The 16,604-nt window shown below is 40.6% G+C and overlaps 1 protein-coding gene across 4 annotated transcripts in view; it reads left to right on the top strand.

The window, feature by feature from the left end:
- LTBP1 (latent transforming growth factor beta binding protein 1) overlaps positions 1–16,604 on the top strand; it is a 740,867-nt gene that overhangs the window by 119,535 nt on the left and 604,728 nt on the right. For all 4 annotated transcript variants that reach the window (XM_049870392.1, XM_049870391.1, XM_049870390.1 and 1 more), the window contains exon 3: positions 14,934–15,234. In XM_049870392.1, the coding sequence (XP_049726349.1) occupies positions 14,934–15,234 (301 nt within the window). The remainder of the gene's footprint in view (positions 1–14,933; positions 15,235–16,604) is intronic.

Here is a 16,604-nt window from a genome sequence, read left to right as displayed (position 1 = left end):
CCTTAGGCCCCTGATGTGGGTAGGTGAGAACCCTGGTTAATAGGCAAAACGATGTCAAACATCAAACACCCGCCTCTCCACTGCACAGCTGAAACAGTTGCAGTTTGCCAACAAGGGCCTATTCTCCTGACGTAGGCCCACACAGGTCCACGCAGGCCTGGACAGGAGCCACTTCTTCCCTGAGCTCTCCCAGTTAGTGGAGGTGGCAGATTATCTTTTCCCCCTGTTGTGAATTTATTTCCTCTCTCCGTCCAGGAGCATGGCTTAGGGTGCTCATATGTGCCTATCTCAGGCCCAGGGAAATCAACAGACACTGAAGCCAACTTGTGGGAGGGAGGCATGGTAAAATACATGCAAGTACTTAGCTTTTGCCGGGGGCGCTGTTCTTTTCTGGGCCCGGAGGTGTGAGTATGCTATGCGGCTGGCTTCTTCTCCCTCTCAGGAAACTGTGGCCAAACGCTACTACCAGCCTGCCACAGGTGCTCCCGAGAATGGTGCCTGAGGGATCCCAGCGATTCAGGCCTGGTAACTCCTCTCTGCTTCTCAGCCTACTCTCCCTCCCTCTCCCGCTCAGCCCATTTTCTAACTTTGCCTTTGATGTTCAGGGCTCCTAGCTTGGCATAAATATAATCATTTCATTTGATTTTTGGGGTCTTTGCTGTAAGAGGTATCACGGGAAGCATCTGGCTATTCCTCTGTCTTGGCCCTGCCTTTCCAGCACAGAAATATTTGATAATTTTTTTCTAAACTTGGCTGTCTGCCGTTCTGAACTCCGACTCCCTGAGATCAGGAAACTTGTCTCCATGTGTTTATCCTCAGTTCTTGGCACATTGTCTAGCATATAAGGGGTGGATGAGGGCTCAGAAATGTTTGAATAAAGGAGTGGATAAACTCAATATGGATGGTATCAAAACAAGTTTAAAGATTATTTAGAAATATATTGTCTTCTTTTCAGTGAACTATAAAGATGTCAGTCATAACAGTATATGTGCTTTACTGCCAGAACACTCCTTAGAAGCAAGAATGGTTAGACTTTGTCTCACGTACTTTGGACATGTTATCAGGAGGGATCGGTCTCTGGATAAGGACATCATGCTTGGTAAAGTCGAGGGTCATCGAAAAAGAGGAAGACCCTCAACGAGATGGATTGACACAGTGGCTGCAACAATGGGCTTAAGCATAACCACAATTGTGAGGATGGTGCAGGACTAGGCAGTGTTTCATCCTGTTGTACTTAGGGTTGGTATGAGTTGGAACTGACTCAATGGCACCTAACAAGAACAGCAGTTTATTGTCTGTAAGATTCAAGATTTGTCAGAAACTTTATTTATCATACATAGATACTAGCATTAGTGTACAAAGTGAATTGTACTATTATTAGACTTAGAGAAGGTACTTAATGAATGAATGAGTGAATAAATAACAGAATAGTATTGTGTTTTTATTCACTAATATTATCAATTGTTTTAAACCTGTGGAATCACATTTATAATTTCAGTTTTGAATGGGTATGTAGTACCATATTTAACTTAACCTTTGGATTCTTTTGAATTTTTCATTGGTATAAATAATACAGGTATGGACAGCTGGACATGTTTATACACATAGCTTTTTCTTCTTTTCAATTATTAGGATAAATTTCTCTAAGTGCAGTTGTTGAAGCATTTGAAACATTGTTGAACTGCCTTTCAAAAGGCTTGTATCATTTTACTGCCACCTTTCCAGCATTTTGCATTATTATTTTACAATTTTTTAAAAATTAAATAGGCATAATAATGTATCTCCTTGTTTTAGTTTGCGTTTCTTTTCATGCCTTCATTAATTTGGACATTTCCCCACAAGTTTGTTTACTAATTGTATTTTCTTTTGTCTTAGTTGTCTGTTTCTGCCCTTTCTTCTTTTATTTATTTTTCTATTAATTTTTTAAAAAGAACTTTAATGGGTTCTTTTTATGTATTAAATATTAATCCTTGATAGTATTGACTAAAAGTATTTTTTCCTGGTTTAATTTTTCCCTTCTTACTTTGGTATTTTTAATTACATACTAAATGGTTATATAGTCTAAACTGTGTATCTTTAACTTTGTTTTCTTTTTTTAATTGAGCTTTTGTGAAACTTATAAAACTTATAAAATTTTGTAAAAGAAACTTCAGAAAAGGCAAAACAGAACCTTGATAAACTGCTGGTTGTTTTTCATTATGTGACTTACGATTTAATTATACTATACTCTGTGAATGATTTCACACTTTTTGATGGCATCAAGAGGAGCGTATTTGGCCCCAGCTGACTACTGCCTATTTTAGATTAAATCACATGGCAATGTACTACTCATACTGAGCTTAGGGTTAGAGAACCTCAACCCTCTAGAACCCAGCTTCTGAGGAATTAGGCAGATGGGGGCCAAGTACTTGACATGAAAACATTAAACTTCTGAATAAAGCCGTGAGGTTCTGCATAGAACCTTTGTGACTTGTATTCCATGTAATTTGTACTGTGGTCAACTATTCAGTTAATCTGCTTGATTAAATTGTCACTTGAGAGTAGACTGGAAGAAGCAAACAGGGTAGGAAAGGGTGATGGAGAACGCCTGTGCTACTTGATAGTCTGGCTTAGAGGGAGATAAGAGAACAATAAAATGTGTGCACGTGTGCACACGCATACACCCCTGCATCCCTGAATCATTTCATGTGGATTTTCATAATGATCAAAAACCTGTAAGGGTTACTAAATGCGTTGGTTCTTGGTGGGGTGTGGTTTACCCATCTAGAAGATCCCATTATGTGGAATCCTTCATTATTCCACAAGATTGGATAAAACAGTATTGGGATGCTATGTTAATTTTTTTTTTCTTCAGGGATTTTGGAGGAAGCTGACCCAGAGATGTTTACAATGGAAATACAGCATTTATTTGAGTTTGGTGCAAGGAGCAGACAGATTTGAGTAGACTAAAATGTGTGACCTCATGCGATGTTTCTTGTGATCTGATTCCACTTAGTGTTATTGAATAACTTCAAAGGGCAGCTGGGACTTACCATGAAGACGCACACAGCAAAGCGGTTTCTCACCTGCTGTCTCTGATTGCAGAAGACACAGTTAGACTCACATTTCTTCCCAGGACACATGCAGTAGACATACTGCAGCTTGTTAGGAGAGAAAGCCAAGGGACAGAGTGACGTTGTTTGCCCCATGTGAGCTGGGACAAGTTTTAAATATAACTAGGGGTACTTTTTTAGATTTAAAAGGAATAGAGGCTGAGCTTCAGGGCGTGGGTTGCTTCCTAAAAATAAATTCACTGAACTTCTAAAGAACATTAGAATCAGCTTGTCAAACTAGACTGTTGCCATTGAATTCGTTCCAACTCATAGTGACCTTATAGGACAGAGTAGAACTGCCCCACGGGGTTTCCAAGTCTGTAATCTTTATGAAAAAGAGGCCTGGTGGATCAGTGGTTAAGTGCTTGGCTGCTAACTGAAAGGTTGGTAGTTTGAACCTACCAGCCGCTGGAAGAAAGATGTAGGCCATCTGCTTTTCTAAAGATCATAGCCTTGGAAACTCTATGAGGCAGTTCTGCTCTGTCCTATAGGGTCAGTATGAGCCGGAATTGACTGAGTGGCAGTGGTAGACTGCCAGATCTTTCTCCCATGGAGCAGCTTGTGGGTTCAAACCACTGACCTTTCAGTTAGCAACTGAGTGCTTAACTGTTGTGCAGCCAGGGCTCCTTTGTCAAACTAGAGAAGGATTCAAACGTGTAAGAAACTTGCGAGTATTTACTGTTTGGGGAAAAAAACTGGGAATTTAATCAAATTTGACTGGAGCCATCAACGTGTTTTCAGAAGACCATAGGACGTAAGTGGATTTTGGTGCCTGACCTGGTCTCTGAGGTCTAGCCCTCGGTCAGCTTTCTGCAAACCCAGCATTTGCAGATTGTTATTGTGGTAATTTTCACCACCTTTGCCCGGTCCCCACCCGCACTCATCACCTCTTCACCCTGTGATCAAGGAGTGAGTTTCATGTATCTTTAATTTTCAGTTGCCTTTTGTTGGGATATTAAAAATATCTTAATTTTGAAAAAAAGTATAAAACATACAGAAAAGTACAAAGAATGTAATAATAAGCACCTGTATATCTACTAAATACCCACGATTAATAGTCTCTGCTGATTGTATTTCCTACCATCTTTCATTTTAAGCTCAGGGAATTTACAGCTCACAGGGGCTGGGTGGTTGTTCTTTGCCTGCCCTCATGAATTTCACCCCTATGTGTGTGTGTGTGTGTGTGTTGGGGGTGGGTGCTGTGCTTGTGTGCAGATCTCTTTTCTCCAGTGCTGGGCTCTAAACATCCCAGCTGCCTCAGCCTCCCCTCTCTTCAGCTCTGCAAAACCATCATACTGACTTGGTTCTCCTCTGGGCACTGTGGCTTGGATCGTGCCTCCTGCAGAGGGTGAGGGTGACTCACCTGCTTTGTTTCCCTTCTGTAGCCCTCAGAGTCCTGCACTGCTGACTGTCCAGAGCCTGAAAACATTTTTTTGAAAAATTTTTATTGTGCTTTAAGTGAAAGTTTACAAATCAAGTCAGCCTCTCATACAAAAATTCACATACACTGTATACTCCTAGTTGCTCTCCCCCTAATGAGACAGCACTCTCCTCTCCACCCCGTATTTCCATGTCCATTCAGCCAGCTTCTGTACCCCTCTGTCCTCTCATCTCCCCTCCAGATAGGAGCTGCCCACATACTCTCATGTGTCTACTTGATTCAAGAAGCTCACTCCTCACCAGTATCATTTTCTATCTTATAGTCCAGTCCAATCCCTGACTGAAGAGTTGGCTTTGGGAATGGTTCCTATCTTGGGCTAACAGAAGGTCTGGAGACCATGACCTCCAGGGTCCTTCTAGTCTCAAACCATTAAATTATGAGAATTTGAGGTCTGCATCCCACTGCTCTCCTGCTCCATCAGGGATTCTCTGTTGTATTCCCTGTCAGGGCAGTCATCGGTTGTAGCTGGGCACCATCTAGTTTTTCTGGTCTCAGGTTGATGTAGTCTCTGGTTTATGTGGCCCTTTATGTCTCTTGGGCTTGTAATTACCTCCTGTCTTTGGTGTTCTTCATTCTCCCTTTCTCCAGGTTGGTTGAGACCAATTCATGCATCTTAGATGGCTGCTTGCTAGTGTTGAAGACCCTAGATGCTACTCACCAAAGTGGGATGCAGAATGTTTTCTTAATAGATTTTATTATGAAACCATGGTCCCCAAATCCCCTCCCCTGCTACGCTGGCCTTCAAAGCATTTGGCTTATGCAGGAAACTTCTTTGCTTTTGGTTTAGTCCAGTTGTGCTCTCTCCTGAATTGTGTGTTTCTTTCCCTTCACCTAAAATAGTTCTTGTCTAGTATTTAATTAGTGGATACCCTCTCCCTCCCTCCCTCCTCACACTCGTAACTGTCAAAGAATATTTTCTTCTGTGTTTAAACTATTTTTCGAGTTCTTGTAATAGTGGTCTCATAAAATATTTGTCTTTTTGCACCTGACTAATTTCACTCAGCATAATGCCTTTTAGATTCCTCCATGTTATGAAATGTTTCACAGATTCATTGTTGTTCTTTGTTGATGCATAGTATTCCATTGTGTGAATGTACCATTATTTATTTATCCATTCATCCACTGATGGGCATTTTGGTTGCTTCTGTCTTTTTGCCATTGTAAACGGTGCTGCAGTGAACATGGGTGTGCATATATCTGTTCATGTAAAGGCTCTTATTTCTCTAGAAAGAATTTTCTTTTTTTGTGGTTTCTTTACCTGGTTTTGGTATCAGGGTTATGCTGGCTTCATAGAATGAGTTTGGGAGCATTCCATCCTTCTCTGTGGTCTGAAATACATTTAGTAGTAGTGATGTTAACTTTCTCTGAAAGTTTGGTGGAATTCTCTAGTGAAGCTGTCAGGGCCGGCCTTTTGTTTTTGATGGGAGTTTTTTTTTTTATTACCTTATAAATCTCTTCTTTTGTTATAGGTTTATTTATTTGTCCTACCTCTGTTTGTATTTTACCTCTGTTTGTGTTACCTTAGGTTGGTAGTGTGTTTCTAGAAATTTTTCCGTTTCCTCTAGGTTTTCAGTTTTGTTAAGAGTACAATTTTTATACTATTCTGCTATGACTCTTTTACTTTCAGTTGGGTCTGTTGTGATATTGCCCATCTCAGTTATTATTTGGATTATTAGATTTCTCCCCTGTTTTTCTTTTGTCAATTTGGCCAATGATTTATTGATTTTGTTGAGGTTTCAAAGAACCAGCTTTTGGTCTCGTTAACTCTTCTAGTTGTTTTTCTGTTCTCTATTTTATTTAATTCTGCTCTGATTTTTTTTATTTGCTTTCTCCTGGTTCCTGAGGGCTTCTTTTGCTGTTCGCTTTCTTTTTGTTCGAGTTGTGTGGTTAGTGTTTTGATTTGGCTTTTCTTTTTTGGGTGTGTGCATTTATTGCTATAAATTGACCTCTGAGCACTGCTGTTGCTGTGTCCTAGAGATTCTGGTAGGCTGTGTTTTAATTATTATTTGATTTTGGGAATTTCCATATTCCGTTCTTCGTTTCTTCTCTAACTGAGTAGTTTTTGAGCCAGGTGTTGTTCAGTTTCCATACATTTGATTGTTTTTCCTTGCTTTTTCTGTTATTGATTTGTACTTTTATGGCTTTATGGTCAGAAAAGATGCTTTGTAATAGTTTGATGCTTTGGATTCTGTTTAAGGCTTGCTTTATGGCCTGATATGTGGTCTGTTCTGAAGAATGTTTCATGTGTATTGGAAAAGAAAGTATACTTGGCTGCTTGTCGGGTGGAGTGTTCTGCATATGTCTGTGAGGTCAAGTTGGTTGTTTGTGGTGTTTAGATCTTACGTGTCTTTATTGAGGTTCTTTCTGGATGTTCTGTTCTACACCAAAAGTTGTGTGTTGAAGTCTCCTACTATTATTTTGGAGCTATTTATCTTTTCAGTGCTGTTAGAGTTTGCTGTATGTATTTTGGAGCTCTATCGTTGGGTGCATAAATATTTATTATGGTTATGTCTGGGTGTATTGACCTGTTAATCATTATGTTGTGTCACTCCGTAGCCTTTGTTGTGGATTTAACTTTAATGTCTGTTCTGTCAGAAATTAATATTGCCACTCCTGCTCTTTTTTGATTGTTGTCTGCTTGATGTATTTTTTTCCATCCTTTGAGTTTTAGTTGATTTGCGTATTTAAGTCTAAGGTGTGTCTCTTGTAGGCAACATTTAGACAGATCGTGTGTTTTTATCCATTCTGCCACTCTTTGTTTCTTTATTGGTGCATTTAATCCATTTACATTCAGCATAATTATTGATAAATATGAGTTTAGTGATGTCATTTTGTTGTCTTTGTTTTGTGTTGTTTACAGTATCTTTGTCCCACTTAGTTTTCTGTTCTGATTCATTTTTCTTTATGTATTTTCTGTTCATCCTTTTCATTGTCATTGATTCTGTATTTGTTGAGTGTTTGTCTTGTTTTTTATTTTGATATGCAGGATTGTCAGTTTCCTTTGTGGTTACTGTAATATTTATCCCTATTTTTCTACATTTAAACCAAACTTTTATTTCTTTATATTGCCTTGACTTCTTCTCTGTATGAAAGATCCATGACCACATTTTTTAGTTCCTCTCTTTTGATTTAATTTTGTCATCTTTTGCACAATGAACGTCTCTGTTTCCCTGCTTTGAATGTTTTAGTTTTGTTTTATTTTTGTGATTTCCCTATCTGGGTTGATATCTGGTTGCTCTGTCCTGTGTTCTAGTCTTGGGTTGTTATCTCATGTTACTGATTTTCTAACTGGACGACTTCCTTTAGTATTTCTTATAATTTTCGTTTGGTTTTTGCAAATTCCTTACACTTCTTTTTCTCAGAAAATGTCCTAATTTCACCGTGATATTTGAGAGATAGTTTTGCTGGGTATATAATTCTTGGTTGACAATTTTTTTCTTTCAAGGCTTTATATATATTATTCCAGTGCCTTCTTGTCTACATGGCTTCTATGGCGTATTCAGAGTTTAGTCCTGTTGATTTTCCTTTGTAAGTGACTTTTTGTTTATCCTTAGCTACTCATAAAATTCTTACTTTATCTTTGGTTTTGGCAAGTTTGATTATAATGTCTTGGTGACTTTCTTTTGGGATCTACCTTGTGTGAGGTTCGATGAACATCTTGGATAGATATCTTCTCATTTTTCCTAGTATCGGAGATTTTCTGCCAACAGATCTTCAGCAGTTCTCACTGTGTTTTCTTTTATCCCTTCCTGTTCAGGTACTCCAATCACTTGTATGTTATACCTCTAGGTAGTGTCCCACATAATACTTCGTGTTTCTTAGTTTTTTGAGAATTGTTTTATCTGATTTTTACTCAGATACACTGATGTCAAGTGCTTTATCTTCAGTCTCAGTAATTCTGACCTCCATTGCCTCGATCCTTTTCCTATAACTTTGTATTGAGTTGTCCAGTTCTGAAATTTTATTGTTAATCTTCTAGATTTCTGTTTGCTGTCTCTCTGTGGATTCTTGTAGTCTGTTGTATTTGTCATTATGCTCTTTTATAATTTTCTTAAGTTCCTCTGTTGCTTTTTGTGTGTGTTCCTTGGCTTGTCCTCCATTTTGCTTGAACTCCTTCCTGATCCCTTGAACTGTTTTGTATATTAATCTTTTGTATTCTGCCTCCTGTAATTCCAGGAAGTTCTCTTCCTCTGGAAGATTTCTTGAGTCTTTGTTTTGGGAGCTTGCTGAAGCCATCATGATCTGCCTCTTTATGTGATTTGATATTGACTATTGTCTCTGGGCCATCAATAACTTATTATATTTATTTAATGCTTACTTAATGTGTCTTAACTTCTTGTTTTGTTTTGATATGCCCATATAAGCTGCTCATGTGAGCTAGTTTGATTATTGGCTCCTTTGAAGCCCTAACGTTCAGTTACCAGGTGATTAGATCTGTTACTAGGTATGTGAGCCCAGGAATCCATTTATTTTTCTTCTCTGGTTTCAGCTCAGGTGTCCAGGTAGTTGGTCACCAAGTGCATGGTGCAGGCTATGACTTACAGTCCTAGTTGTGCAGAGGTGATTGGTGTAAGCACAGGTATCTGGCTGCAGTAGGGGGACACGTGCTGACCGAGACAGGGTGATAGCTGCCCCTGAGTGTCTGGGAGGAAAGCATGTCCCTGTTCCCTAGAGCACATAGGTCAGTGGGTTTTGCATCAGACTATGAGCACCCAATGCTGTTGGCTGTAAGGGCTGGGCAATATCACTTATTCTGGTGGCTAGGTGGGGTGGGTGGAGCCACTTGTCCTCAGTCTCCTGGTGTGGGTAGGTGAGGACCCTACTTAATAGGCAGAGCAGTGTCAAATGCCACAAACCTATCTCTCCACCATACAGCTGATACAGTTGAAGTTAGGCTTCAGTTATATACCCTGTTGTAATGTGCTAATGAGGACCTCTGGTGTAGAAATGGGCCCACACAGGTCTGTGCAGGGGTGAAAGGCATTCAAAGTCCGTGGACCCCTCATGCCTGTGTCTAGGCAAAGGAGCTCTGCCTGTCCTGAGTTCCTGGCTTAGGGGAACTGGAAGATTAATTTTTCCTGTTTGTTAATTTGTTCTATCTCCAAGGCCCGGAGAATGGCTCAGGTTGCGTGATGAGTCCTACTTCTGGCCCAGCGACGTGGCAATTGCTGAAGGTGGCCTGGGACCTGGTGCAGAGTGAGGTGGGGGCAAGTAAATGGGAGAGAGGTTTTTCTGAAAGGGTTTTTTAAAAAATCTGTGCGGTAGGTTAGACATGTACTTATCTTTTGCCGATTGAGTGCGACTTTTCACTGGTTCTGGAGGCTTGTGTAGACTCTCCGCTGTTCTGACTCTCCCATTGTGGAAAATGTGTCCAGAACACCCCTGCTTGGCTCACGACTCGTGCCAGCCGATCTGGCCTGCAGGATGCCAGTTTCCGCCCATCATGTCTAGCAACTCCTCGGTGCTTCTGAACTGTTTCTCCCTCCCCTTGCTGCTCAGTCCGATTCCTCAACTTTCCCTTTGATGTTCAGGGCTCCTAGATTGTCATTTATAATCGATTCACTTGTTTTTTTCTGGTTTTTGTTGTAAGAGGGTTTGACTACTCTGCCATCTTGGTCCTACCTCTGGGCAGGTCTCTCGCAAATGATTTTATTTCTTATTCTTTTTTGAAATAGCATGAGGTAGCTAGCTAAGTACATTTTGAAGGGCATCCATAGTTCCAAATGCTTTTCCTTCTACTATTTACTGGTGATGGTCTAAGTAGCTCATCCTAATTTTTCTTTTAGGAACAGAGTGTGGCAATAGCATTACCATGGTTTTTGTGGCTTCTTTTTTTTTTTTTTAATAGTATTTTATTGTGTTTTTGGTGAAAGTTTACAAAGCAAATTAGCCTCTCACTTAACAATTGCTATACATATTGCTCAGTGATACTGGTTACATTTTTCACAGTGTGTCAGCATTCTCACTTTCTTTTTGGTTGTTCCATTTCCATTGATCTAGCATCGTTACCTCCCCTCACATTCTCATCTTTGCTGTATGTAAATGTTGACTATTTGGTCTCATATAGATGATTTTTTAAAGAAGCACAGTACTCATGGATGATATTGTTTATTTCCTCAGGTGATTTCAATGTGTAGCAAAGCTTGTGACTCACCCACTGATAATAATCTTGCTGTAGCCTCTGCTCATTGTGCTGGCCCACAGCTGGCCAGGCAAATGCAGAAACAACTGATGGGGAAAAAAATGTAGGTGCTTCTGTGACATTTATTTATAATATTCCACATTTCAAAACTTTCGTTCTAACAGTTTTCTCATCAATGCCTACAATTTTAGCATTGTCAATGAAGTGTTATTGTAGTTATGTGCTGTCGAGTCGATTCCGACTCATGGCGCCCCTATCAGACAGAGTAGAACTGCCCCATAGGGTTTCCAAGGAGCAGCTGGTGGAGTTGAACTGCTGACCTTTTGGTTAGCAGCCATCCCTTAACAACTGCACCACCAGGTCAGTGAAGTAGGTGGGGACAAATATATAGACTTTTGGAAGGGACCCAGAGTCCTGAGAATTTGGTCAGTGATAAATGTTGCCCTTTTTGCATTAAAAATAAAAGGGCAAGGTAAAGCAGACACCTGTATCATAGCCCAGAATTCAGCAAAAATAAAAACAATTGTAGTATGGAAACACTAAGCTTGCGATTATAAAAATATAAATCCTCATACTCTTGCTGGTGGAAAACTGTCATAGTGTCCAAATGTTGTATGTCAGTAGCTTTCAAACTGGAGCATGCATCAGAAACACTTGGAGGACAGCCACAGATGTAGCAGGTCTAGGGTGGCTGGCACAGGAATGGGCAGTGTTCCCTTGTGGTGTAGCTAGGGTTGCTGTAAATCGGAACCAGCTCCATGGCACCTAACAACAACAGGGCGGCCTGAGAAGTTGCATTTCTAATGTGTTCCTAGGTGATGCTGCTGCTGCTGCTGTTGGTCCTGGCACAACTCAGTGAGAGCCACTGATCTTCACAGGTATATGAGGACCACTACTATAAATTTTTTTTTTTTTTTACTATATAGTCCATATTGCAGAGAAAAGGGGGTCCCTGGGTGACACAAATGGTTAAGCACTCTACTACTAGCTGAAAGGTCGGAGGTTCAGACCCACCCAGAGGTGCCTTGGAAGACAGACCTGGTTATCTCCTTCTACAAGTCGCAGCCTTGAAAACCCTATAGAGTAGTTGTACTCTGCACACATGAGTCTGCCATGAGTTGGAATCAACTGGTCGATGACTAACAATATTTGCAGGAATATGGCTTGATAAAATGTGATCCCAGAACATGGGTTTTGTTTTTCAGGGTGTGTGGTCAGGCAAGGGGCTTGTCCTGGCATTAGGGAGTCTGTCCCTACCAGTTCCAGCCAGTCCTTCCTAATTCTGCATGCTTCAGGGGCTCCTGCCTGTGTGCAGCTGGGGGTACAGGGGAAGGAAAATTGACTTCTCATTTGCATTATTGCTCTTTAAAAATCTACTGCAAAAGGTTGGTGTTGTATATAGTCATGCTGTTACATAATGTGGAGTCCCTGGGCGCTTTCAGTGAAGCGCCCAACTGCTAACTGAAAGGCTGGAGGTTGGAGTCCACCCAGAGTTACCTCGGAGGAAAGGCCTGATGATCTACTTCGGAAAAATCAGCCACTGAAAACCCTGTGGGGCACAGTTCTACTCCGACACACCTGGGGTTGCCATGAGTCAAAGTCAGCTCGATGGCAACTGGTTATTACATAATGTTCTTTTTCTTCTGCTACATTTGTGACGTTAAAGTTTAAAGGTTTTTCTCTTTTATTGTTCTCTCCTCTACCCCCCTCACCCTACCAGATTTAAAATTTGAAGAATTAAAAAAAAAAAAAAGCCATTACCCTTTTACAGTTCTTATTTATCCGCAGGGACTGTTGCACTCCTAACAGCAAGTTCTTGTTGCACCTTCACCTCTGTAGCACCTTTTAGGAGCTGCTCAGTGTAACCTTCCTGGTAGATTAGTGGCCATTTGTAGTACAGTGGGGAGGAGAGGTGGAAATCATTCTCAGATGTTAAACTGAAGCGTGTTTCTAATTGAAAGCATGAGGAGAATGTATACATGAAAGGGCCTGGGGGTGATCTCTGGCAGAAGCTCAGTTTCTAGAGCGGGGTCCCTGCTTGTGATCGCTTCTGTTCTCTCTGGGTAGAGGCCATTTCCATTCCTGTGACATTTAATAAATAGTGGTGGCTCAGGAGGGACCTGATCACCTCAGATTCTACAACAGAGTTTGCTTCGTGGCCTAGGAAAGCTCTGTTAAGTTAGGATCCTGCACTCCAGAAGATCATAGCTTTTGAATTTGAATTCTAGAAACATAATATGGAAGGGCCTGGGGGAACATGCAGCTGCTGCCCTCCCCATTCCCTCAAACACTGACACTTGTAGAGGCCAAGGTTAAGTGACTTACCCCAAGGTTACCTAATGAGCTGGCTGATTTTTTTTTTAAGAATCTTTCCCAACTTATCAAAAATTTGTCAGCCTGTGTTCCACTGGAGGGCCATTTCTTATCATTATTTGCTGTAACTAATAGGAATCATATTGTAAGAAAGTAAGGAAAATTTCTTTTTTATGGAAAATCAATAGGTTTCAGGGATTTTGGGCCTTAGTTGATAGCATCCTGTGGTTTACAGCCTTCATCTGTTTTGTAATTGTTTTGTGGACCAAATCTTGCAATGAAATTTATGGGAGATTTAATAATATGACTTGCCTCAGAACTAAGAGTTGAAGTCAAAGCTCAACTGATAGCAAAGGGTAGGCATAATAAATGTATTTGAACAAATAAAGATGGGACTGAAGGAATCGTGTCCACAGCCCAATGATATTTATCTAATAAAACTTAAGTCAGTAACACTTCAACTTCCATGGAACCTGTTGTTGTGTGCCATCGAGTTCATTCCATCTCATAGCAACCCTAATGGACAGAGTAGAACTACCCCCATAGGGTTTGCTACGCTGTAATCTTTACAGGAGCACATTGCCACATCTTCTTGTCTTGGAGCCACTGAGTGGGTTTTAACTGCCAAATTTTTGGTTAGCAGCTAGCTGCTTAACCGTTGCGCCACCAGGGCTCCTTCCACGAGATCCAGCCTATGCTAAAAGCCAGGCTTACCTTACCATGACCTATAGCCCTGCTGCCTTTAAAACTCTGCCCACAAACATGGTGATTCAGTAAGAATGCTGAATAGGTGTTCAGTGTACATGCATCCTAGCAAACAGAGAAAAGGAGTTTTTTTTTTTTTTTTTTTTTGCCTTTCACTGTAAAACTAGGGATGGTGTACAGTGCACTCATATTTTCTACAAACTAGCAGGTGTATGTTGGGCGAATCGCCATCTTTCTGCCCTTGGTAAAAAGAGACAGTGGACTAAATTTCTAAAACAGCCACTCCAAGCTCTGATAGGAGACCAGTTCTTGGTGTTGGGGATTAGACTTGGGCTTTTATTTTATTTTATTTTTTTTGGTGCCAAGTCTTGTTTGGATACTCAAAGTTTAAACTTCAGCCATAGAACGTAACTTAAATAATGGCAGAGCATTTTCTTAAGACTTTGTCTTGTGTTTCTGAGGCATTTCTGGAGGTAGCTCTTTTGGGTTCAAATTCTATTTACTAAAAATCGTGTGACCTTTTGCAAATTACTTAACCTCAGTGTCTGTTTCTTCATCTATAAAATGGACAAAATGAAGTATCTACTTAAAACAGTTATTGGGGAGTTAAATTAGTTAATATATATTAGAACAGCACCTGGGCACACAGGTAGATAGCTGCTATCGAATTAACTCCAACTCATGGTGACCTTAGGTACCCCAGAATGAAATGTTGCCCAGTCCTGTGTTATCCTCACAATTACTGGTATATTTAAGTTCATTGTTGGGGCTGTTGTGTCAGTCCATCTCACTGAGGATCTGTCTCTCTTGCCCTCTCTGACCCTCTGTTTCACCAAATATGATACCTGTTTCAGCAATTGATCCTTCCTGATGATGTATCCGAGGCAAGAGAGAGTCAGACAGGTTTTTCATTGGCCAGGCCTTTATGCCTAGTCTGGCTTAGTCTAAAAGCTCCTCTGAAACCTGTTCACCATGGGTGACCCTCCTGGTATTCAAAATACCAGTGGCATAGCTTTCAACATCATAGCAACACACAAGGCACCGCAGTATGACAAACTGACGGGTGATGGGCCTGGCACATAAAATAAATATTAGCAATCATCATCATTATTATAGAGTCTTACAGCATGGTTTTATTTTATTGGGGGAAAATCCTGATGTTACTGCTACCACTTTGGAGGAATTAGTGAGGTATAAGATACTTAACTTCAAAGCTGTGTCTTGTATTGTCTTTCTGCAGCAAACTGTGTTCCGCCATGCCAGAATGGAGGGATGTGTCTCCGACCTCAACTCTGTGTGTGCAAGCCAGGGACAAAGGGCAAAGCCTGTGAGACAACAGCCATTCAAGATACCTTGTCCACTGCAGTCTCTGGAGGGCAGGACCCCGGGGCTGCTTCCAGTTTGGTCCCTCCTGAGCAAGCATCAAAGCACACTTCATCTAAGAAGGTAGACACTCTACGAAGAGTCAGCCCTGTGGCCCAGATGACCCTGACCCTCAAGCCAAAGCCTGCAGTAGGACTCTCCCAGCAGATACATTCTCAGTGAGTTTTTAAAACTTGCTCTAGCTCAAGAGTATCTTAATTATTCTCTGGGATGCATTGTTTTAATCTCTCCCTTTTTTCTCCAAATTGCAGGAATCACTTGGATAATAATGTTTTTTTTTTTTTCCCCTCTAAGGATTTACATGTTATTGTGACATATCAAGTCTCATATATATTTGATATGTGCGTTGTGCGCTTAGCTTCTGCGGGAAAAATTTACCGTAAGCATAAACCATAGAAATAGTGAGGATCCTAGGACTCAACCTTGGGAGGAAATGTGGAGAAATAAAGATAGTTATTTGATGGTGGTGGAATTGCGAGTTTAAAAGAATTGTTTTTCTGGGGCGGGGCGGGGGGTGCTGTAGAGTTTTGATTTTTTAAGATATTTGACAAAGGTAGGAACTCAGCTTTGCTCAGAGAAGATGTTCAAATGAAAGTAAACCTTTGGGCAGTAAAAATTTTTCAACCTCAGTAGCAGGTTAAGTGTATCTTTTAATAACACCGTGTTTACTTCCCAGTTGCCATGCAGGCCCATCTTTGGTGAATGAATTAGCCTTCTATTTATGGAAATGTGTTTTTTTCTTAGTGTTAGGAAGTGCTATTCTGAACCAAATGATAACTCACGGATAGGAAAGATTATCTTTGCCCTCCTGTGGGCCACATTAGACGCAGTCCCTGAGCTGCACGGGGTCCTTACACAGCTTGTCTCCATTTAATTATCTCCTCTATATGGGCAACAAGATGCAGAATTTTCTGCAACTATCACTTGTCATTTGTCTAGGAATGTAAAATACAGGAAGTTCCCAATTTAAAAATTGGCTTGACCCAACGGTTCATTTCTAAGTCACTTGTTTGGAATTTAGAATGCGTTTCTCCCCAGAGAGACAGCTTCTACATGGTGATTAGTATCCCATCATCCCACAGAAGTTATTTAAACTGTTACTGTAGGTGGCATTATCCTAATTTGTACTTCTCCTTTGATTAGACCACCTATGGTTCTGCTGAGCAGTGTTCTTAGAACTTTTTTTTTCCCCTCATTAATCTTATTCTTCCTATTTTTCTCTTTTTAAATTTTTATTGTGCTTTAAGTGAAAGTTTACATATCAAGTTGGACTCTCATACAAAAATTTATAAACACCTTCCTATATACTCCTAATTGTGCTCCCTCTAATGAGACAGCACACTCCTTCCCTCCTCTATTTCTTTTCGAGTCCATTCAGCCAGCTCTGACCCTCTCTACCCTTTCATCTCCCCTTCAGACAGGAGATGCTAACATGGTGTCGTTTGTCTACTTGATCCAAGAAGCTCATTCTTCACCAGTATCATAGTCTATCCCATAGTCTAGTCCAATCCCTGTCTGAAGAGTTAGC

The sequence above is a fragment of the Elephas maximus genome, chromosome 26 (genome assembly GCF_024166365.1).
Source record: "Elephas maximus indicus isolate mEleMax1 chromosome 26, mEleMax1 primary haplotype, whole genome shotgun sequence".
NCBI lineage: Eukaryota > Metazoa > Chordata > Mammalia > Proboscidea > Elephantidae > Elephas > Elephas maximus.
The sequence above is the reverse complement of the archived record's forward strand: the minus strand, read 5'-3'. Positions and strand labels throughout refer to the sequence as shown.